The sequence below is a fragment of the Oncorhynchus gorbuscha genome, unplaced genomic scaffold (assembly GCF_021184085.1).
Source record: "Oncorhynchus gorbuscha isolate QuinsamMale2020 ecotype Even-year unplaced genomic scaffold, OgorEven_v1.0 Un_scaffold_396, whole genome shotgun sequence".
Lineage (NCBI taxonomy): Eukaryota > Metazoa > Chordata > Actinopteri > Salmoniformes > Salmonidae > Oncorhynchus > Oncorhynchus gorbuscha.
Window position 1 is genome coordinate 160,747 of NW_025745243.1, and position 25,034 is coordinate 185,780.

At 48.1% G+C, this 25,034-nt stretch overlaps 2 protein-coding genes across 2 annotated transcripts in view; one reads left to right on the forward strand and one right to left on the reverse strand.

The window, feature by feature from the left end:
* LOC124018136 (trinucleotide repeat-containing gene 18 protein-like) overlaps positions 1-25,034 on the forward strand; it is a 329,221-nt gene that overhangs the window by 87,836 nt on the left and 216,351 nt on the right. The window lies entirely within an intron of this gene.
* Positions 5,548-25,034, reverse strand: part of LOC124018132 (equilibrative nucleoside transporter 4-like) — a 22,727-nt gene continuing 3,240 nt past the window's right edge. Inside the window, exons 2-8 of the mRNA XM_046333405.1 lie at positions 19,990-20,118; positions 16,458-16,532; positions 15,350-15,618; positions 13,172-13,295; positions 11,113-11,300; positions 8,602-8,842; positions 5,548-5,729 (exon numbers count right to left, since the gene is read on the reverse strand). Coding sequence (XP_046189361.1) covers positions 5,602-5,729; positions 8,602-8,842; positions 11,113-11,300; positions 13,172-13,295; positions 15,350-15,618; positions 16,458-16,532; positions 19,990-20,118 — 1,154 coding nt within the window. The 3' untranslated portion in view covers positions 5,548-5,601. The remainder of the gene's footprint in view (positions 5,730-8,601; positions 8,843-11,112; positions 11,301-13,171; positions 13,296-15,349; positions 15,619-16,457; positions 16,533-19,989; positions 20,119-25,034) is intronic.

The following is a 25,034-nucleotide window of genomic DNA, read 5'->3' on the forward strand; positions in this document are numbered from 1 at the left end:
CTCTAGACAGAACAACCTCTCAGACAGGTATATACAGTCTCTAGACAGGACAGGTATAGACAGTCTCTAGACAGAACAACCTCTCAGACAGGTATATACAGTCTCTAGACAGGACAGGTATATACAGTCTCTAGACAGAACAGGTATATACAGTCTCTAGACAGAACAGGTATATACAGTCTCTAGACAGAACAGGTATAGACAGTCTCTAGACAGAACAACCTCTCAGACAGGTATATACAGTCTCTAGACAGAACAGGTATAGACAGTCTCTAGACAGAACAGGTATAGACAGTCTCTAGACAGAACAGGTATATACAGTCTCTAGACAGACAGGTATATACAGTCTCTAGACAGAACAGGTATATACAGTCTCTAGACAGACAGGTATATACAGTCTCTAGGCAGACAGGTATATACAGTCTCTAGACAGGACAGGTATATACAGTCTCTAGACAGAACAACCTCTCAGACAGGTATATACAGTCTCTAGACAGAACAGGTATATACAGTCTCTAGACAGAACAGGTATATACAGTCTCTAGACAGGACAGGTATAGACAGTCTCTAGACAGGACAGGTATAGACAGTCTCTAGACAGGACAACCTCTCAGACAGGTATAGACAGTCTCTAGACAGGACAGGTATAGACAGTCTCTAGACAGGACAGGTATAGACAGTCTCTAGACAGGACAAACTCTCAGACAGGTATAGACAGTCTCTAGACAGAACAGGTATATACAGTCTCTAGACAGAACAGGTATATACAGTCTCTAGACAGAACAACCTCTCAGACAGGTATAGACAGTCTCTAGACAGAACAGGTATAGACAGTCTCTAGACAGAACAGGTATATACAGTCTCTAGACAGAACAGGTATATACAGTCTCTAGACAGAACAACCTCTCAGACAGGTATAGACAGTCTCTAGACAGAACAACCTCTCAGACAGGTATATACAGTCTCTAGACAGAACAGGTATATACAGTCTCTAGACAGGACAGGTATAGACAGTCTCTAGACAGACAGGTATAGACAGTCTCTAGACAGACAGGTATATACAGTCTCTAGACAGGACAGGTATATACAGTCTCTAGACAGGACAGGTATAGACAGTCTCTAGACAGACAGGTATAGACAGTCTCTAGACAGACAGGTATATACAGTCTCTAGACAGGACAGGTATATACAGTCTCTAGACAGACAGGTATATACAGTCTCTAGACAGAACAACCTCTCAGACAGGTATATACAGTCTCTAGACAGAACAGGTATAGACAGTCTCTAGACAGACAGGTATAGACAGTCTCTAGACAGACAGGTATATACAGTCTCTAGACAGGACAGGTATATACAGTCTCTAGACAGACAGGTATATACAGTCTCTAGACAGAACAACCTCTCAGACAGGTATAGACAGTCTCTAGACAGGACAGGTATAGACAGTCTCTAGACAGACAGGTATATACAGTCTCTAGACAGACAGGTATAGACAGTCTCTAGACAGGACAACCTCTCAGACAGGTATAGACAGTCTCTAGACAGGACAGGTATAGACAGTCTCTAGACAGGACAGGTATAGACAGTCTCTAGACAGGACAAACTCTCAGACAGGTATAGACAGTCTCTAGACAGAACAGGTATATACAGTCTCTAGACAGGACAGGTATATACAGTCTCTAGACAGACAGGTATATACAGTCTCTAGACAGAACAGGTATAGACAGTCTCTAGACAGAACAGGTATATACAGTCTCTAGACAGAACAGGTATATACAGTCTCTAGACAGGACAGGTATAGACAGTCTCTAGACAGACAGGTATAGACAGTCTATAGACAGACAGGTATAGACAGTCTCTAGACAGAACAGGTATATACAGTCTCTAGACAGACAGGTATATACAGTCTCTAGACAGAACGGTATATACAGTCTCTAGACAGAACAACCTCTCAGACAGGTATAGACAGTCTCTAGACAGGACAGGTATAGACAGTCTCTAGACAGAACAGGTATATACAGTCTCTAGACAGGACAGGTATAGACAGTCTCTAGACAGAACAGGTATAGACAGTCTCTAGACAGGACAGGTATATACAGTCTCTAGACAGAACAGGTATAGACAGTCTCTAGACAGGACAGGTATATACAGTCTCTAGACAGAACAGGTATAGACAGTCTCTAGACAGGACAACCTCTCAGACAGGTATAGACAGAACAGGTATATACAGTCTCTAGACAGAATAACCTCTCAGACAGGTATATACAGTCTCTAGACAGAACAGGTATAGACAGTCTCTAGACAGACAGGTATATACAGTCTCTAGACAGAACAGGTATAGACAGTCTCTAGACAGAACAGGTATATACAGTCTCTAGACAGAACAACCTCTCAGACAGGTATAGACAGTCTCTAGACAGACAGGTATAGACAGTCTCTAGACAGGACAGGTATAGACAGTCTCTAGACAGACAGGTATAGACAGTCTCTAGACAGAACAACCTCTCAGACAGGTATATACAGTCTCTAGACAGAACAACCTCTCAGACAGGTATATACAGTCTTTAGACAGACAGGACAGGTATAGACAGTCTCTAGACAGGACAGGTATATACAGTCTCTAGACAGGACAGGTATAGACAGTCTCTAGACAGAACAGGTATAGACAGTCTCTAGACAGAACAGGTATAGACAGTCTCTAGACAGACAGGTATATACAGTCTCTAGACAGAACAGGTATATACAGTCTCTAGACAGACAGGTATATACAGTCTCTAGGCAGACAGGTATATACAGTCTCTAGACAGACAGGTATATACAGTCTCTAGACAGAACAACCTCTCAGACAGGTATATACAGTCTCTAGACAGAACAGGTATATACAGTCTCTAGACAGAACAGGTATATACAGTCTCTAGACAGGACAGGTATAGACAGTCTCTAGACAGAACAGGTATAGACAGTCTCTAGACAGGACAACCTCTCAGACAGGTATAGACAGTCTCTAGACAGGACAGGTATAGACAGTCTCTAGACAGGACAGGTATAGACAGTCTCTAGACAGGACAAACTCTCAGACAGGTATAGACAGTCTCTAGACAGAACAGGTATATACAGTCTCTAGACAGAACAGGTATATACAGTCTCTAGACAGAACAGGTATATACAGTCTCTAGACAGACAGGTATAGACAGTCTCTAGACAGAACAACCTCTCAGACAGGTATATACAGTCTCTAGACAGAACAACCTCTCAGACAGGTATATACAGTCTTTAGACAGACAGGACAGGTATAGACAGTCTCTAGACAGGACAGGTATATACAGTCTCTAGACAGGACAGGTATAGACAGTCTCTAGACAGAACAGGTATAGACAGTCTCTAGACAGAACAGGTATAGACAGTCTCTAGACAGACAGGTATATACAGTCTCTAGACAGAACAACCTCTCAGACAGGTATATACAGTCTCTAGACAGACAGGTATAGACAGTCTCTAGACAGAACAACCTCTCAGACAGGTATATACAGTCTCTGGACAGGTATATACAGTCTGTATATACAGTCTCTAGACAGAACAGGTATAGACAGTCTCTAGACAGACAGGTATATACAGTCTCTAGACAGAACAACCTCTCAGACAGGTATAGACAGTCTCTAGACAGACAGGTATAGACAGTCTCTAGACAGAACAACCTCTCAGACAGGTATAGACAGTCTCTAGACAGACAGGTATAGACAGTCTCTAGACAGAACAACCTCTCAGACAGGTATAGACAGTCTCTAGACAGACAGGTATAGACAGTCTCTAGACAGAACAACCTCTCAGACAGGTATAGACAGTCTCTAGACAGACAGGTATAGACAGTCTCTAGACAGACAGGTATAGACAGTCTCTAGACAGAACAACCTCTCAGACAGGTATAGACAGTCTCTAGACAGACAGGTGTAGACAGTCTCTAGACAGACAGGTATAGACAGTCTCTAGACAGGACAGGTATAGACAGTCTCTAGACAGAGGGACAGTCTCTAGACAGACAGGTATAGACAGTCTCTAGACAGAACAACCTCTCAGACACATTTGATTTTATTTCAGGGTTATATATTTTTATTTAATATGTTTTACATTCACAACTTTTATATTGACATGAACCCTGAAGAATAAAGACCGACTTTGATCACTGGGAGGGTTCCTCATCTCGAGGTAGGACGGAAAGGAGGATCATGTCATGGTGTCATAGCTGGGAGGGAGGGAGGGAGGGTCATGGTGTCATAGCTGGGAGGGAGGGGGAGGGAGGGAGGAGGGGAGGGAGGGGAGGATCATGTCATGGTGTCATAGCTGGGAGGGAGGGGGAGGGAGGGAGGGAGGGAGGGAGGGGAGGGAGGGGAGGAGGGAGGGAGGATCATGTCATGGTGTCATAGCTGGGAGGGAGGGAGGGAGGGAGGGAGGGAGGGAGGAGGGAGGGAGGATCATGTCATGGTGTCATAGCTGGGAGGGAGGGAGGGAGGGAGGGAGGGAGGATCATGTCATGGTGTCATAGCTGGGAGGGAGGGAGGGAGGGAGGGGGGAGGATCATGTCATGGTGTCATAGCTGTCACACAGGTGATGTTACAGGAGTGTGTCAGTCGGCGTGTATGAGAGTCTGAGGTTCTGTTCACGTTGTCTCCCGGGCAGAGCAGGGAGCCAATCAGAGGTTCACGTTGTCTCCCGGGCAGAGCAGGGAGCCAATCAGAGGTTCACGTTGTCTCCCGGGCAGAGCAGGGAGCCGATCAAAGGTTCACGTTGTCTCCCGGGCAGAGCAGGGAGCCAATCAGAGGTTCACGTTGTCTCCCGGGCAGAGCAGGGAGCCAATCAGAGGTTCACGTTGTCTCCCGGGCAGAGCAGGGAGCCAATCAGAGGTTCACGTTGTCTCCCGGGCAGAGCAGGGAGCCGATCAAAGGTTCACGTTGTCTCCCGGGCAGAGCAGGGAGCCAATCAGAGGTTCACGTTGTCTCCCGGGCAGAGCAGGGAGCCAATCAGAGGTTCACGTTGTCTCCCGGGCAGAGCAGGGAGCTGATCAGAGGTTCACGTTGTCTCCCGGGCAGAGCAGGGAGCCAATCAGAGGTTCACGTTGTCTCCCGGGCAGAGCAGGGAGCCAATCAGAGGTTCACGTTGTCTCCCGGGCAGAGCAGGGAGCCAATCAGAGGTTCACGTTGTCTCCCGGGCAGAGCAGGGAGCCCAGCAGTATAGACGAGGAGGATCAGGAGATGAATCAGGATAACATCCTGGAAACAGCAGAGAGCTGGGGAGTGTGGCAGGCCGGAGGGGTCAGAGGTTAGAGGTCAGGCTGGAGTTCAGTATCCTGTCAGTCTGGAGGGACTCCTTTTCGCTGAGGCCTTTTCTGGGCTCTGTGTGTGTGTGTGTGTGTGTGTGTGTGTGTGTGTGTGTGTGTGTGTGTGTGTGTGTGTGTGTGTGTGTGTGTGTGTGTGTGTGTGTGTGTGTGTGTGTGTGTGTGTGTGTGTGTGTGTACGTGTGTACGTGTGTACGTGTGTACGTGTGTACGTGTGTGTGTGTGTGTGTGTGTGTGTGTGTGTGTGTGTGTGTGTGTGTGTGTGTGTGTGTTCAATACCCTGTGGTGATGTTGGTGAGTGTGTGTGTGTTTGAGCCCGGTGCAGTGAAGCTATAGGCAGCGTAGGCCACAGCTGATCCCAACATCAACCCTGTCATGTACGATACAGTCATAGTGTTACCTAGAGAGGAGGAGAGGAGAGGAGAGGAGAGGATGGAGGGGGGAGGGGGGAGGAAGGGAGGGAGGAGAGAGGGAGGGGAGAGGAGAGGAGAGGAGAGGGAGGGAGGGAGGGAGGGAGGGAGGGAGGGAGGGAGAGGAGAGGAGAGGAGAGGAGAGGAGAGGAGAGGGAGAGGAGAGGAGAGGAGAGGAGAGGAGAGGAGGAGAGAGGAGAGGGGGGAGGGAGGGAGGGAGAGGAGAGGAGAGGAGGAGGAGGAGGGAGGGAGGGAGAGGGAGGGAGGGAGGGAGGGAGGGAGAGGAGAGGGAGAGGAGGGAGGAGGGAGGGAGGGAGGGAGGGAGGGAGGGAGGGAGGGAGGGAGGGAGGGAGGGAGGGAGAGGAGGAGAGGGAGGGAGGGGCGGAAGGGAGGGAGGGAGAGAGGGAGGGAGAGGAGAGGAGAGGAGAGGGAGGGAGGGAGAGGAGAGGAGAGGAGAGGAGAGGAGAGGAGAGGAGAGGAGAGGGAGGGAGGGAGGGAGAGGAGAGGAGAGGGAGAGGAGAGGAGAGAGGGGAGGGAGGGAGAGGGAGGGAGGGAGGGAGGGAGGGAGAGGAGGGAGGGAGGGAGGGAGGGAGGGAGGGAGGGAGGGAGGGAGGGAGGGAGAGGAGAGGAGAGGAGAGGAGGGAGGGAGGGAGGGGGGAGAGGAGGGAGGGAGAGGGAGAGGAGAGGAGAGGAGAGGAGAGGAGGGAGGGAGAGGAGAGGAGGGAGGGAGGGAGGGAGGGAGGGAGGGAGGGAGAGGAGAGAGGAGAGGAGAGGAGAGGAGAGGAGAGGAGAGGAGGGAGGGAGAGGAGAGGAGAGGAGAGGAGAGGAGAGGAGGGAGGGAGGGAGGGAGGGAGGGAGGGAGGGAGGGAGGGAGGGAGGGAGGGAGGGAGGGAGGGAGGGAGGGAGGGAGGGAGGGAGGGAGGGAGGGAGGAGAGGAGAGGAGAGGAGATTATTATATAGTATAAAGATATATATATATAGTATATAGAGCACTGTCAATGTAGAAAATCGACACTAAATTGTAGGAGGAGCTCCTGCTGCAGTTTAGTGGTTTACATTATTACAATATAGAGTGTATATACAGACACCTCCAGAATTATTGGCACCTTGATAAAGATGAAAAATAAATACTGTACAAAATAAATCACACAAATACCGAGATATATTTTGTGAACAAAAAAACCCTCATATGATTATAAATTATTACAATTTTTTAGAGAAAGATATTCTCTTTAAAAGGTAAACATTTAAAATGGTAGTTAAATGTTTTGGCACCCCTGTTTTACTCCATCAGCTAGAGAGAACACCCCTGTTTTACTCCATCACCTAGAGAGAACACCCCTGTTTTCAATACTCCATCACCTAGAGAGAACACCCCTGTTTTCAATACTCCATCAGCTAGAGAGAACACCCCTGTTTTCAATACTCCATCACCTAGAGAGAACACCCTGTTTTCAATACTCCATCAGCTAGAGAGAACACCCCTGTTTTCAATACTCCATCAGCTAGAGAGAACACCCCTGTTTTCCCCATCAGCTAGAGAGAACACCCCTGTTTTCAATACTCCATCAGCTAGAGAGAACACCCCTGTTTTCAATACTCCATCAGCTAGAGAGAACACCCCTGTTTTCAATACATCAGCCCTGTTTTCAATACTCCATCAGCTAGAGAGAACACCCCTGTTTTCAATACTCCATCACCTAGAGAGAACAACACCCCTGTTTTCAATACTCCATCAGCTAGAGAACACCCCTGTTTTCAATACTCCATCAGCTAGAGAGAACACCCCTGTTTTACTCCATCAGCTAGAGAGAACACCCCTGTTTTACTCCATCAGCTAGAGAGAACACCCCTGTTTTCAATACTCCATCACCTAGAGAGAACAACCCTGTTTACAATACTCCATCACCTAGAGAGAACAACCCTGTTTACAATACTCCATCACCTAGAGAGAACAACCCTGTTTACAATACTCCATCACCTAGAGAGAACAACCCTGTTTACAATACTCCATCACCTAGAGAGAACAACCCTGTTTACAATACTCCATCACCTAGAGAGAACACCCCTCTTTTCAATACTCCATCAGCTAGAGAGAACACCCCTGTTTTCAATACTCCATCACCTTCCCCTTGCGAGGATAACGACAGAGACCTTTTCTAAAATGTTTTCTCGGACTGGAGAACACATTGGGGAGGGATTTCAGACCATTCCTCAATAGATCTTTCTAGATCCTTATGGACTGGCTACTTCCATTCAAACCACAGGTATGAATGGGGTCATGTCCCGGGGTCTGAAAAGGCCGTTACAAATAGTGGATATTTGTGGTCTACCCCACCACCCCTCTACCTCATCACCTCACCACGCCTCTACCTCACCACCCCTCTACCTCATCACCTCACCACCCCTCCACCTCACCACGCCTCTACCTCACCACCCCTCCACCTCACCACCCTCTACCTCACCACCCCTCTACCTCACCACCCTCTACCTCACCACCCCTCCACCTCACCACCCTCTACCTCACCACCCCTCTACCCCACCACCACTCTACCCCACCACCCCTCTACCTCACCACCCCTCTACCTCACCACCCCTCTACCCCACCACCCTCTACCCCACCACCCTCTACCTCACCACCACTCTACCCCACCACCCCTCTACCTCACCACCCCTCTACCTCACCACCCCTCTACCCCACCACCCCTCTACCTCGTCAACCTTCTACCCCACCACCTCTCTACCCCACCACCCCTCTACCTCACCACGCCTCTACCTCACCACCCCTCTACCCCTCTACCTCACCACCCTCTACCTCACCACCACTCTACCCCACCACCCCTCTACCTCATCCCACCTCACCTGCTAGTTCTCTCTGTTCCGGCGGGACCTTCCCAGCAGCCTGTATCATGGGGACCGATCCAAAGTAACCGTTGGTTACGCCCATGAGGAGAGAAAAGAGACAGGGCCATGCGGGGTGGGACAGGGTTGGGGTGGAGGAGGGGTACACACACATCACCAACAGAGGGATGAAGACCACCCGCAGGCAGGAGAAGAGGAGCAGGTGACCCCCCGTCCACTCATAGGGCAATGCAGCCAGGATCTGGAAAGGGCAGAGGGCTTAGTGAGGCAACATCTGTATATCTATATCTACCCATCCATCATCCATCCATCTACCTATCCATCCATCTACCCATCCATCCATCATCCATCCATCTACCTATCCATCCATCTACCCATCCATCCATCTATCCATCCAACCATCTATCCATCTACCTATCCATCCATCTACCTATCCATCCATCTACCCATCCATCCATCTATCCATCCATCCATCTATCCATCCATCTACCTATCCATCCATCATCCATCCATCTACCCATCCATCCATCATCCATCCATCTACCTATCCATCCATCATCCATCCATCCATCCATCTACCCATCCATCCATCCATCTATCCATCCATCTATCCATCCATCCATACATCTACCCATCCATCCATCATCCATCCATCTACCCAGCCATCCATCATCCATCTACCCATTCATCCATCTACCCATCCATCCATCTACCTATCCATCCATCTACCCATCCATCCATCTACCTATCCATCCATCTATCCATCCATCCATCTACCCATCCATCCATCTATCCATCCATCCATCTACCTATCCATCCATCATCCATCCATCTACCCATCCATCCATCATCCATCCATCTACCTATCCATCCATCTATCCATCCATCCATCATCCATCCATCCATCCATCCATCTACCCATCCATCCATCTACCCAGCCATCCATCATCCATCTACCCATTCATCCATCTACCCATCCATCCATCTACCTATCCATCCATCTACCTATCCATCCATCTATCCATCCATCCATCTACCCATCCATCCATCTATCCATCCATCCATCCATCCATCTACCTATCCATCCATCATCCATCCATCCATCCATCTACCCATCCATCCATCCATCCATCCATCTACCTATCCATCCATCATCCATCCATCCATCATCCATCCATCCATCTATCCATCCATCCACATCTACCCATCCATCCATCATCCATCCATCCATCCATCCATCCATCCATCTACCCATCCATCCATCTACCCATCCATCCATCATCCATCCATCCATCCATCATCCATCATCCATCTACCTATCCATCCATCCATCATCCATCTACCCATCCTACCCATCCATCCATCCATCTCCTATCCATCCATCTACCATCCATCCATCCATCCATCCATCTACCCATCCATCCATCTATCCATCATCCATCCATCCATCCATCCATCCATCTACCCATCCATCTATCCATCCATCCATCCATCCCCACCCATCCCACCCATCCATCTACCCATCATCCATCCATCCATCCATCCACCCATCCATCCATCTATCCATCCATCCATCCATCCCATCCATCCATATCCCATCCATCTATCCATCCATCCATCCATCTACCCATCCATATCCATCATCCATCATCCATCCATCCATCTACCATCCATCATACCCATCCATCCATCTACCCATCCATCCATCCATCCATCTACCCATCCATACCTATCCCATCCATCCTACCATTCATCCATCCATCATCCATCTACCCACCCATCCATCTATCCATCCATCTACCGAGCCATCATCCATCCATAATCCATCCATCTATCCATATCCATCCATCTATATCATCCATCCCATCCCATCATCCATCCATCCATCCATCCATCTCCATCATCCATCCATCGACTGATCTACCTACCTACTCATCCATCCATCCATCCATCCATCTATCCCATCCATCTACATCCATCTACCTACCATCCATCCATCATCCATCTATTCCTACCATCCATCCATCCATCATCCATCCATCCCACCATCCATCCATCCATCCATCTACCATCCATCCATCCATCCATCATCCATCCATCCATCCATCCACATCCATCCATCCATCTATATACTTTCCTACCATCCATCCATCCATCATCCATCCATTTATCCATCATCCATCTATCAATCTACATTCCTACCATCCATCTATCTACATTCCTGCCATCCATTCATCCATCCATCCAGTTGTTCCAAACCTCTCCTTGGGGACCCCCAGTGTTCCAAACCTCTCCTTGGGGACCCCCAGTGTTCCAAACCTCTCCTTGGGGACCCCCAGTGTTCCAAACCTCTCCTTGGGGACCCCAGTGTTCCAAACCTCTCCTTGGGGACCCCAGTGTTCCAAACCTCCTCTCCCAGTGTTCCCTTGGAACACTGGGGGTCCCCGAGGAGAGGTTTGGAACACTGGGGTCCCCAAGGAGAGGTTTGGAACACTGGACAAGTAAACTGACCTTGCCTACGAAGTCGGCCATGTTGAATGTGGCCATGATGAGTATAGGTAGCCACTCCCCCAGGGTTGGGTTGCGTATCTCTGATTCCAGACCAGGAAACAGACACAGAGTGATGCTATAGGTCACTGCTATAGACAACATGTGGGCCCAGATCACTCTGGCAACGATGTACCTGTGAAGAAACATATCTGAAGGGAGAGAAGAGGAGGAGGGAGGGGGTGGAGGGGGAGGGGGGGTGGAGAAGGGGAGGGGAGGAGAGGGAGGGGATGGGGAAAAGGGAGTGGAGGGGGATGAGGGAGAGGGAGGAGGGAGGGAGGGTGGAGAAGGGAGTGGAGGGGATGAGGGAGAGGGAGTGGAGGGGGATGAGGGAGAGGGGAGGAGAGGGAGAGGGAGAGGGGAGGAGAGGAGAGGGAGGGGAGAAGGGAGTGGAGGGGGATGAGGGAGAGGGGAGGAGAGGGAGGAGGAGAAGGGAAAAAGGAGGGGTGAGAAGAGAAGAGAGGGGGAACGAGGGAAGAGGAATGCTGTTGGTATCCGTAGTGTACAAGCATTGGGTAGAATCATTGTGTTTACAAGCACACTACTCATTCGACATTACAGTTTCTCCAGATCGCTAAGACACTTTGAATGAAACTGGGGTGGAACCCTTCTCCATCACAACCTAATGACAGTATTACTTGGTGATAAACTCTAAGTCATTTGTCTTTGTTTTCACACACACAATGCAAATGCTAAGCACATTTTGTTTCCCAAAACAGTAAACACACAACTCTCTACAAAAGATACAAAACTCAGTTGAGCAAAATGATGTCAAACCAAATTAAAACATTTGGTCACTGCTGATACAAAAAAAAAATTAAACTCCCATGAACCTCTTCTGCACGTGTGCAAAACTTCTTTGCACAATTGTTCAATCAGCAAATCATTCGTGCATAAAAGAGGTCACATCTGAGTTGCTGTTGGCAAGACAGGACCAAGTCAGAGGCTGAGGGCTGTTTATGTGCCACCACAGACACACCGGCACTAAGACCGCACTCAGCTGTATCAGGAAATAGGCAAACAGGAAACCACTCACCCAGACTGCGGCGCCTCCTAGTGGCCGGAGACTTTAATGCAGGGAAACTTAAATAGTGATTTACCAAATCTCTATCAACATGTTAAATGTGCAACCAGAGGGAAAAAGCTCTGGACCACCTTTACACACAGAGATGCATACAAAGCTCTCCCTCACCCTCCATTGGGGCGGCAGCGTAGCCTAGTGGTCAGAGCGTTGGACTAGTAACCGGAAGGTTGCAAGTTCAAACCCCCGAGCTGACAAGGTACAAATCTGTCGTTCTGCCCCTGAACAGGCAGTTAACCCACTGTTCCCAGGCCGTCATTGAAAATAAGAATATGTTCTTAACTGACTTGCCTGGTTAAATAAAGGTAAAATAAGTTTTTTTTATTTTATTTGGTAAATCTGACCATAATTATCTTCCTGATTCCTGCTGACATGCTAAAATTAAGGCAGGAAGCACCAGTGACTCGGTTAATAAAAAAGTGGTCAGATGAAGCAGATGCTAAACTACAGGACTGTTTTTCTATCACAGACTGGAACATGTGCCGGGATTCTTCCGATGACATTGAGGAATACACCACATCAGTCACTGGCTTCATCAGTGCATCGATGACGTCGTCCCCACAGTGACCGTACGTACATACCCCAACCAGAAGCCATGGATTACAGGCAACATCCGCACTGAGGTAAAGGTTAGAGTTGCCGCTTTCAAGGAGTGGGACTGTAACCCAGAAGCTTACAAGAAATCCTGCTATGCCCTGCGACGAACCATCAAACAGGCAAAGCGTCAAAACAGGACAGGACAGGACAGGACAGGACAGGACAGACAGACAGACAGACAGACAGACAGACAGACAGACAGACAGACAGACAGACAGACAGACAGACAGACAGACAGACAGACAGACAGACAGACAGACAGACAGACAGACAGACAGACAGACAGACAGACAGACAGACAGACAGACAGACAGACAGACAGACAGGTATAGATGTGGTTGTTACCTCGTAGTCCAGGCCAGCTTCTCCGGATCTTGTCTTTAGGAACTCCAAACCGAACGTACGTCCCTCCTGTGAACTCATCTGTGACATCATCAGATGGCGACTTCGTCGCCACCACTCCGTTACCCTGAGATGAGACAAACACTTCATAACCTCCTTGTCTCCTTGTCTCTTCTCCTCTCCTGGTTTCCTCTGGAGTGAATAATCAAGGGCCAGCCTTGATTAACAGGTTAACCAGGTCCCGTAGATATTCAGCCTATCACCTGAACCCCAACGTGTCCAGGTCAACCAGGTCCCGTAGATATTCAGCCTATCACCTGAACCCCAACGTGTCCAGGTCAACCAGGTCCCGTAGATATTCAGCCTATAACCTGAACCCCAACGTGTCAAGTCAACCAGGTCCCGTAGATATTCAGCCTATCACCTGAACCCCAACGTGTCAGGTCAACCAGGTCCCGTAGATATTCAGCCTATCACCTGAACCCCAACGTGTCCAGGTCAACCAGGTCCCGTAGATATTCAGCCTATCACCTGAACCCCAACGTGTCCAGGTCAACCAGGTCCCGTAGATATTCAGCGTGTGTGTGTGTGTTCAGCACGTTGTGGCAATATGCCGAAATGCCATTAGTAATAGAGAGACACACCCTCTCTCTTTTCTTACATTTACATTTACATTTAAGTCATTTAGCAGACGCTCTTATCCAGAGCGACTTACAAATTGGTGCATTCACCTTATGACATCCAGTGGAACAGTCACTTTACAATAGTGCATCTAAATCTTAAAGGGGGGGGGGTGAGAAGGATTACTTTATCCTATCCTCTGCTCCATAAGTTGCAGCAGGGCTCAAGGCCAGAAGAACCACTCTACCTGATTATCCACCACTCTACCTGATTATCCCACAACTCTACTTGATTATCCCATATAACCACTCTACCTGATTATCCCATAGAACCACTCTACCTGATTATCCCATAGAACCACTCTACCTGATTATCCACCACTCTACCTGATTATCCCACCACTCTACCTGATTATCCACCACTCTACCTGATTATCCCATAGAACCACTCTACCTGATTATCCCATAGAACCACTCTACCTGATTATCCCATAGAACCACTCTACCTGATTATCCCACCACTCTACCTGATTATCCCATAGAACCACTCTACCTGATTATCCCATAGAACCACTCTACCTGATTATCCCATAGAACCACTCTACCTGATTATCCCATATAACCACTCTACCTGATTATCCACCACTCTACCTGATTATCCCATAGAACCACTCTACCTGATTATCCCATAGAACCACTCTACCTGATTATCCCATAGAACCACTCTACCTGATTATCCCACCACTCTACCTGATTATCCCATAGAACCACTCTACCTGATTATCCCATAGAACCACTCTACCTGATTATCCCATAGAACCACTCTACCTGATTATCCCATATAACCCCTCTACCTGATTATCCCATATAACCACTCTACCTGATTATCCCATATAACCCCTCTACCTGATTATCCCATATAACCCCTCTACCTGATTATCCCATATAACCCCTCTACCTGATTATCCCATAGAACCACTCTACCTGATTATCCCATAGAACCACTCTACCTGATTATCCCATAGAACCACTCTACCTGATTATCCCATAGAACCACTCTACCTGATTATCCATATAACCCCTCTACCTGATTATCCCACCACTCTACCTGATTATCCCATATAACCCCTCTACCTGATTATCCCATAGAACCACTCTACCTGATTATCCCATATAACCACTCTACCTGATTATTCCATATAACCACTCTACCTGATTATCCCATAGAACCACTCTACCTGATTATCCCATATAACCACTCTACCTGATTATCCCACCACTCTCCCCGATTATCCCACCACTCTACCTGATTATCTCACCACTCTACCTGATTATCCCATAGAACCACTCTACCTGATTATCCCACCACTCTACCTGATTATCCCATATAACCCCTCTACCTGATTATTCCATATAACCACTCTACCTGATTATTCCATAGAACCACTCTACCTGATTATCCCATAGAACCACTCTACCTGATTATCCCATAGAACCACTCTACCTGATTATCCCATAGAACCACTCTCACCCCAGATCTAGACTGACTTACAAATCTTACTTCCTCTGTAGTGACGTCGTGGTGAACCCTGTATCCTGTCCCGCTGACCTCCGACCCAATGTCATGACCTTTCCCCAGGCTGTGACCCCGGTGGGTGGGGCCTGTGTAGTAAAGGACGAATCGTGAGCGACGGACAATGAGGTGGAGAAGGAAGCAGATCATCTCCATGGTGATGGACACCAGGAAGAAGATGAGTGTGTTTATCCTCTCGTTACTGATCAGGAGTTTAGTGAAGATACGACTCAGAGAGATGATTACACCTGCTGTACCTGGAGAGAGGGAGGAGAGGAGAGAGAGAGAGAGAGAGAGAGAGAGAGGAGAGAGAGAGAGAGAGAGAGAGAGAGAGAGAGAGAGAGAGAGAGAGAGAGAGAGAGAGAGAGAGAGAGAGAGAGAGAGGAGAGGATTAGTGAAGATATGACTCAGAGATATGACAAGCATTGTGATTGGTTGAGAAGCGTTCTAAGCCGTGCTCAACAAGTAATTTACAATGGGTAGGCCTATGACGCAAAAATGTATTGAAATAAATAAACTGTCTGTGTTATGATTACAATAATTCCCCTTTCTGTCAAATGGTCTGGCAATAGACTACAAGTGTAGCCTATAAATGTATAGAATATACAGTAATATAATGAAGATGTATAGAATATACAGTAATATAATGAAGATGTATAGAATATACAGTAATATAATAAAGATGTATAGAATATACAGTAATATAATGAAGATGTATAGAATATACGGTAATATAATGAAGATGTATAGAATATACAGTAATATAATAAAGATGTATAGAATATACAGTAATAAACTGAAGATGTATGTAATATAATGAAGATGTATAGAATATACAGTAATATAATGAAGATGTATAGAATATACAGTAATATAATGAAGAGGTATAGAATATAATGAAGATGTATAGAATATACAGTAATATAATGAAGATGTATAGAATATACAGTAATATAATGAAGATGTATAGAATATACAGTAATATAATGAAGATGTATAGAATATACAGTAATATAATGAAGATGTATAGAATATACAGTAATATAATGAATATGTATAGAATATACAGTAATATAATAAAGATGACAGCTCTTACTTTCTCCAGTCATCACCCCCTGTGTGTATCTCTTGGGCAGCATCCCCATGTAACCATAGAAACTGGACTGCTGCACTGAGGGAGGACAAATGCAAACACAAAAGGCCTTTTCACACTGCATTGTTCGTATACACTGGTATTCTAAAGCCCTGGGATAAGGATTCACACTGGTATTCTAAAGCCCTGGGATAAGGATTCACACTGGTATTCTAAAGCCCTGGGATAAGGATTCACACTGGTATTCTATTCCCCCAGGACTATAAGAGCCTCCTTCACCCAGGGCTAAGAGCCTCCTCCACCCAGGGCTAAGAGCCTCCTCCCCCAGGACTATAAGAGCCTCCTTCACCCAGGGCTAAGAGCCTCCTCCCCCAGGACTATAAGAGCCTCCTTCACCCAGGGCTAAGAGCCTCCTCCCCCAGGGCTATAAGGGCCTCCTTCACCCAGGGCTAAGAGCCTCCTTGTCCAAAGGCTAAGAGCCTCCTTATCCCAGGGCTAAGAGCCTCCTTCACCCAGGGCTAAGAGCCTCCCCCCCCAGGGCTATAAGGGCCTCCTCCCCCAGGGCTATAAGAGCCTCCTTATCCCAGGGCTATAAGAGCCTCCTCCCCCAGGGCTATAAGAGCCTCCTTATCCCAGGGCTATAAGAGCCTCCTTACCTAGGGCTATAAGAGCCTCCTCCCCCAGGGCTATAAGAGCCTCCTTACCCCAGGGCTATAAGAGCCTCCTCCCCCAGGGCTATAAGGGCCTCCTCCCCCAGGGCTATAAGGGCCTCCTTCACCCAGGGCTAAGAGCCTCCTTGTCCCAGGGCTAAGAGCCTCCTTATAACCAGGATGTACCAGTCAGTTGACTAAACTAAGGTTAAATAACCAGGATGTGACATGTACCAGTCAGTTGACTAAACTAAGGTTAAATAACCAGGATGTACCAGTCAGTTGACTAAACTAAGGTTAAATAACCAGGATGTGACATGTACCAGTCAGTTGACTAAACTAAGGTTAAATAATCAGGATGTGACATGTACCAGTCAGTTGACTAAACTAAGGTTAATTAACCAGGATGTGACATGTACCAGTCAGTTGACTAAACTAAGGTTAAATAACCAGGATGTACCAGTCAGTTGACTAAACTAAGGTTAAATAACCAGGATGTACCAGTCAGTTGACTAAACTAAGGTTAAATAGCCAGGATGTGACATGTACCAGTCAGTTGACTAAACTAAGGTTAAATAACCAGGATGTACCAGTCAGTTGACTAAACTAAGGTTAAATAACCAGGATGTGACATGTACCAGTCAGTTGACTAAACTAAGGTTAAATAACCAGGATGTGACATGTACCAGTCAGTTGACTAAACTAAGGTTAAATAACCAGGATGTGACATGTACCAGTCAGTTGACTAAACTAAGGTTAAATAACCAGGATGTGACATGTACCAGTCAGTTGACTAAACTAAGGTTAAATAACCAGGATGTGACATGTACCAGTCAGTTGACTAAACTAAGGTTAAATAACCAGGATGTACCAGTCAGTTGACTAAACTAAGGTTAAATAACCAGGATGTGACATGTACCAGTCAGTTGACTAAACTAAGGTTAAATAACCAGGATGTGACATGTACCAGTCAGTTGACTAAACTAAGGTTAAATAACCAGGATGTGACATGTACCAGTCAGTTGACTAAACTAAGGTTAAATAACCAGGATGTGACATGTACCAGTCAGTTGACTAAACTAAGGTTAAATAACCAGGATGTACCAGTCAGTTGACTAAACTAAGGTTAAATAACCAGGATGTGACATGTACCAGTCAGTTGACTAAACTAAGGTTAAATAACCAGGATGTACCAGTCAGTTGACTAAACTAAGGTTAAATAACCAGGATGTGACATGTACCAGTCAGTTGACTAAACTAAGGTTAAATAACCAGGATGTGACATGTACCAGTCAGTTGACTAAACTAAGGTTAAATAACCAGGATGTACCAGTCAGTTGACTAAACTAAGGTTAAATAACCAGGATGTACCAGTCAGTTGACTAAACTAAGGTTAAATAATCGGTAGTCACTAGTACTGAATACCTTATTATCATATCATAAAGCACGTTGTCAATTTAAATATTTCCAGAGAGGGGAAGGCAACGGACAGGGGAAGGGAAGGGTGTTTGGGTGGTACCTGTACATCTGAAGGCAACGGACAGGGGAAGGGTGTTTGGGTGGTACCTGTACATCTGAAGGCAACGGACAGGGGAAGGGTGTTTGGGTGGTACCTGTACATCTGAAGGCAACGGACAGGGGAAGGGTGTTTGGGTGGTACCTGTACATCTGAAGGCAACGGACAGGGGAAGGGTGTTTGGGTGGTACCTGTACATCTGAAGGCAACGGACAGGGGAAGGGTGTTTGGGTGGTACCTGTACATCTGAAGGCAACGGACAGGGGAAGGGTGTTTGGGTGGTACCTGTACATCTGAAGGCAACGGACAGGGGAAGGGTGTTTGGGTGGTACCTGTACATCTGAAGGCAACGGACAGGGGAAGGGAAGGGTGTTTGGGTGGTACCTGTACATCTGAAGGCAACGGACAGGGGAAGGGTGTTTGGGTGGTACCTGTTCATCTGAAGGCAACGGACAGGGGAAGGGAAGGGTGTTTGGGTGGTACCTGTACATCTGAAGGCAACGGACAGGGGAAGGGAAGGGTGTTTGGGTGGTACCTGTACATCTGAAGGCAACGGACAGGGGAAGGGTGTTTGGGTGGTACCTGTTCATCTGAAGGCAACGGACAGGGGAAGGGAAGGGTGTTTGGGTGGTACCTGTTCATCTGAAGGCAACGGACAGGGGAAGGGTGTTTGGGTGGTACCTGTACATCCGAAGGCAACGGACAGGGGAAGGGTGTTTGGGTGGTACCTGTTCATCTGAAGGCAACGGACAGGGGAAGGGTGTTTGGGTGGTACCTGTACATCTGAAGGCAACGGACAGGAGAAGGGAAGGGTGTTTGGGTGGTACCTGTTCATCTGAAGGCAACGGACAGGGGAAGGGAAGGGTGTTTGGGTGGTACCTGTACATCTGAAGGCAACGGACAGGGGAAGGGAAGGGTATTTGGGTGGTACCTGTTCATCTGAAGGCAACGGACAGGGGAAGGGTGTTTGGGTGTTACCTGTACATCTGAAGGCAACGGACAGGAGAAGGGAAGGGTGTTTGGGTGGTACCTGTTCATCTGAAGGCAACGGACAGGGGAAGGGTGTTTGGGTGGTACCTGTACATCTGAAGGCAACGGACAGGGGAAGGGTGTTTGGGTGGTACCTGTACATCTGAAGGCAACGGACAGGGGAAGGGTGTTTGGGTGGTACCTGTACATCTGAAGGCAACGGACAGGGGAAGGGTGTTTGGGTGGTACCTGTACATCTGAAGGCAACGGACAGGGGAAGGGTGTTTGGGTGGTACCTGTACATCTGAAGGCAACGGACAGGGGAAGGGAAGGGTGTTTGGGTGGTACCTGTACATCTGAAGGCAACGGACAGGGGAAGGGAAGGGTGTTTGGGTGGTACCTGTACATCTGAAGGCGACCACCCCAACAGAGAAGAGGTTGACGATGTAAGCCTGTCTGGTGGTGAAGGATTCCAACCACACATCAAACACGCTGACGAACACCAGAGGACTCAGAGCGAACAGGTAACCTGGTGGGGGAGGAGGAGGGTTGGTTTACTGTGTGGTATTAACAGGTAACCTGGTGGGGGGAGGAGGGTTGGTTTACTGTGTGGTAATAACAGGTAACCTGGTGGGGGAGGAGGAGGGTTGGTTTACTGTGTGGTAATAACAGGTAACCTGGTGGGGGGAGGAGGAGGGTTGGTTTACTGTGTGGTAATAACAGGTAACCTGGTGGGGGAGGAGGAGGGTTGGTTTACTGTGTGGTAATAACAGGTAACCTGGTGGGGGAGGAGGAGGGTTGGTTTACTGTGTGGTAATAACAGGTAACCTGGTGGGGGAGGAGGGTTGGTTTACTGTGTGGTATTAACAGGTAACCTGGTGGGGGAGGAGGGTTGGTTTACTGTGTAGTAATAACAGGTAACCTGGTGGGGGAGGAGGAGGGTTGGTTTACTGTGTGGTAATAACAGGTAACCTGGTGGGGGAGGAGGGTTGGTTTACTGTGTGGTATTAACAGGTAACCTGGTGGGGGAGGAGGGTTGGTTTACTGTGTGGTAATAACAGGTAACCTGGTGGGGGAGGAGGAGGGTTGGTTTACTGTGTGGTAATAACAGGTAACCTGGTGGAGGAGGAGAGTCGGTTTACTGTGTGGTAATAACAGGTAACCTGGTGGGGGAGGAGGGTTGGTTTACTGTGTGGTAATAACAGGTAACCTGGTGGGGGAGGAGGAGGGTTGGTTTACTGTGTAGTAATAACAGGTAACCTGGTGGGGGAGGAGGGTTGGTTTACTGTGTGGTAATAACAGGTAACCTGGTGGGGGAGGAGGAGGGTCGGTTTACTGTGTGGTAATAACAGGTAACCTGGTGGGGGAGGAGGAGGGTTGGTTTACTGTGTGGTATTAACAGGTAACCTGGTGGGGGAGGAGGGTTGGTTTACTGTGTGGTAATAACAGGTAACCTGGTGGGGGAGGAGGGTTGGTTTACTGTGTGGTAATAACAGGTAACATGGTGGAGGAGGAGGAGGGTTGGTTTACTGTGTGGTAATAACATGGGTAACCTGGTGGGGAGGAGGGTTGGTTTACTGTGTAGTAATAACAGGTAACCTGGTGGGGAGGAGGGTCGGTTTACTGTGTGGTAATAACAGGTAACCTGGTGCGGGAGGAGGAGGGTTGGTTTACTGTGTGGTAATAGCAGGTAACCTGGTGGGGGAGGAGGAGGGTCGGTTTACTGTGTGGTATTAACAGGTAACCTGGTGGGGGAGGAGGGTTGGTTTACTGTGTAGTAATAACAGGTAACCTAGTGGGGGAGGAGGGTCGGTTTACTGTGTGGTAATAACAGGTAACCTGGTGCGGGAGGAGGAGGGTTGGTTTACTGTGTGGTAATAGCAGGTAACCTGGTGGGGGAGGAGGAGGGTCGGTTTACTGTGTGGTAATAACAGGTAACCTGGTGGGGGAAGAGGAGGGTTGGTTTACTGTGTGGTATTAACAGGTAACCTGGTGGGGGAGGAGGGTTGGTTTACTGTGTGGTAATAACAGGTAACCTGGTGGGGGAGGAGGTTGGTTTACTGTGTGGTAATAACAGGTAACCTGGTGGGGAGGAGGGTTGGTTTACTGTGTGGTAATAACAGGTAACCTGGTGGGGGAGGAGGGTTGGTTTACTGTGTGGTAATAACAGGTAACCTGGTGGGGGAGGAGGAGGGTTGGTTTACTGTGTGGTAATAACAGGTAACCTGGTGGGGGAGGAGGAGGGTTGGTTTACTGTGTGGTAATAACAGGTAACCTGGTGGGGGAGGAGGGTTGGTTTACTGTGTGGTAATAACAGGTAACCTGGTGGGGGAGGAGGGTTGGTTTACTGTGTGGTATTAACAGGTAACCTGGTGGGGAGGAGGGTTGGTTTACTGTGTGGTAATAACAGGTAACCTGGTGGGGGAGGAGGAGGGTTGGTTTACTGTGTGGTAATAACAGGTAACCTGGTGGGGAGGAGGAGGGTTGGTTTACTGTGTGGTAATAGCAGGTAACCTGGTGGGGGAGGAGGAGGGTCGGTTTACTGTGTGGTAATAACAGGTAACCTGGTGGGGGAGGAGGAGGGTTGGTTTACTGTGTGGTATTAACAGGTAACCTGGTGGGGGGAGGAGGGTTGGTTTACTGTGTGGTAATAACAGGTAACCTGGTGGGGGAGGAGGGTTGGTTTACTGTGTGGTAATAACAGGTAACCTGGTGCGGGAGGAGGAGGGTTGGTTTACTGTGTGGTAATAACAGATAACCTGGTGGGGGAGGAGGGTTGGTTTACTGTCTGGTAATAACAGGTAACCTGGTGGGGGAGGAGGAGGGTCGGTTTACTGTGTGGTATTAACAGGTAACCTGGTGGGGAGGAGGAGGGTCGGTTTACTGTGTGGTAATAACAGGTAACCTGGTGGGGGAGGAGGGATGTGGTTTACTGTGTGGTAATAGCAGGTAACCTGGTGGGAAAGGGGGGTTGGTTTTACTGTGTGGTATTATAACAGGTAACCTGGTAACACTGGGGGGAGGAGGGTTGGTTTACTGTGTGGTATTAACAGGTAACCTGGTGGGGAGGAGGGTTGGTTTACTGTGTGGTAATAACAGGTAACCTGGGGGGGAGGAGGACTGGGTTGGTTTAACACTGTGTCTGGTCCAATAACAGGTAACCTGGTGGGGGGGAGGGTTGGTTTACTGTGTGGTATTAACAGGTAACCTGGTGGGGGAGACTGGGTTGGTTTACTGTGTGGTCCAGACTGCTGTCTCCACAACAGGTAACCTGGTGGGGGAGGAGGGTACAACAGCATTTACTGTGTGGTAATAACAGGTAACTCACCCACGGTGATTCGTGACTGTGTAGACTGATCCTCTCCATAAGGATGTTGTTTAGTATGACTGCTACAACAGCATTATAACCTGGGATATACACCAGACTCATATCAAACACGATGGAGGATCATTATAACACTGGGGTCACACGGTCCAGACTGCACATCTCTACAACAGCATTACACACTGGGGTCGTCACACAGACACACACACAACAGCATTATAACACTGGGGGCCAGACACACACACACAGAGAGAGAAAGCATTATAACACTGGGGTCGTCTGGTGGTCCAGACTGCTGTCTCTACAACAGCATTATAATTTCTGGGCTCTGTGGGCCAGACTGCTGTCTCTACAACAGCATTATAACACTGGGTGTCTGGCGGTCCAGACTGCTGTCTCTACAACAGTTTATAACACTGGGTGTCTGGTGGGCCAGACTGCTGTCTCTACAACAGCATTATGTGGGTGTGTGTGTCCAGACTGCTGTCTCTACAACAGCATTATGTGTGTGTTACCCCTGGAACTTGTCTCTACAACAGCATTATAACACTGGGGTCGCTCTCGGTCCAGACTGCTGTCTCTACAACAGCATTATAACAGGGAAGTCAGGGGAAGCCCAGACTGCTGTCTCTACAACCAATAACAGCATCTGGCAAAGTAGACAACAGCATTATAACACTGGGGGTCTGGCGGTCCAGACTGGTCTCTACAACCATTATAACACTGGCGGGAGAAGCCAGACTGGAAGACTGGGGGGAGAGTCCAGACTGGGGATAGAGGGTCTGGTGGGCCAGACTGCTGACAACAGCATTGGGGAGAGAGATCTGGGGGTCCAGAGTCTCCACAACAGCATTATAAAGTCGCCTGGGGTCCAGAGGTCTCTACAACAGCATTATAACACTGGGGGGAGAGGTCCAGACTGCTGTCTACAACAGCATTATAGACTGGGGAGGGGGGTCCAGACTGAGTCTCTAGAACAGGATTATAAGACTGGGGAGAGTCTGGCGGGACTGGCCTGCGTGCATGTGAGATTAAAGACTGGGGGAGGGGTAATCCAGACTGGTGATGAAGCTATTGTAGGAAGCAGGAAGCCCAGCCAGCCAATAGCATCAGCAGATTCAGGGACTGTTAGAGAGCGTGGGAGAGAGAGGAAGAGGGGGAGAGAGAGAGAGGGAGAGAGGATCCCAGGGGGGAGAGAGAGAGTTAGAGAGAGAGGGGAGAGAGAAAGAGGGGGAGAGTAGAGAGGGGGAGAGATACAGAGGAGGAAGGCTTAGAGAGCTGGGGGAGAGAGGAAGAGAGGGGGAGAGAGAGAGGGGGGGGAGAGATACAGAGAGAGAGTTAGAGAGAGGGGGAGAGAGGAAGAGGGGGAGAGAGAGAGGGGGAGAGTTACAGAGAGAGGGAGAGAGAGAGGGGGAGAGATGGAAGAGAGGGGAGAGAGAGAGGGGGAGAGACAGAGAGAGAGGAGAGAGAGGGGGAGAGAGGAAGAGGGGGAGATACAGAGAGAGAGGGGGGGAGAGATACAGAGAGAGGGAAGATGCAGAGGGGGAGAGATACAGAGCAGAGAGATGCAGAGAGATCGAAGAGTCAGGGATCTAATGCTTGTGTTTCTAGCTCCAACAGTCAGTAGTATCTAATGCTTGTGTTTCTAGACAGTACAGATATCCAATGCTTGTGTTTCTAGCTCCAACAGTCAGTAATATCTAATGCTTGTGAGCTCCAACAGTCAGTATATACCTAATGCTTGTGTTTCTAGCTCCAACAGTCAGTAATATCTAATGCTTGTGTTTCTAGCTCCAACAGTCAGTAATACCTAAGTGAGAACAGTACAGTAAGATCTAAGCTTGTGTTTCTAGCTCCAACAGTCAGTAATACCTAATGCTTGTGTTTCTAGTTAACAGTACAGTAATATCTAATCCTTGTGTTTCTAGCTCCAACAGTGAGTAGTACCTAATGAGAGAGATACAGTACAGTGCAATATCTAAGTGTTTCTAGATCCAACAGTACAGTAATATCTAATGCTTGTGTTTCTAGCTCCAACAGTACAGTAATATCTAATGCTTGTGTTTCTAGCTCCAACAGTGCAGTAGATATGCTTGTGTTTCAGAGTATCTAATGTGTTT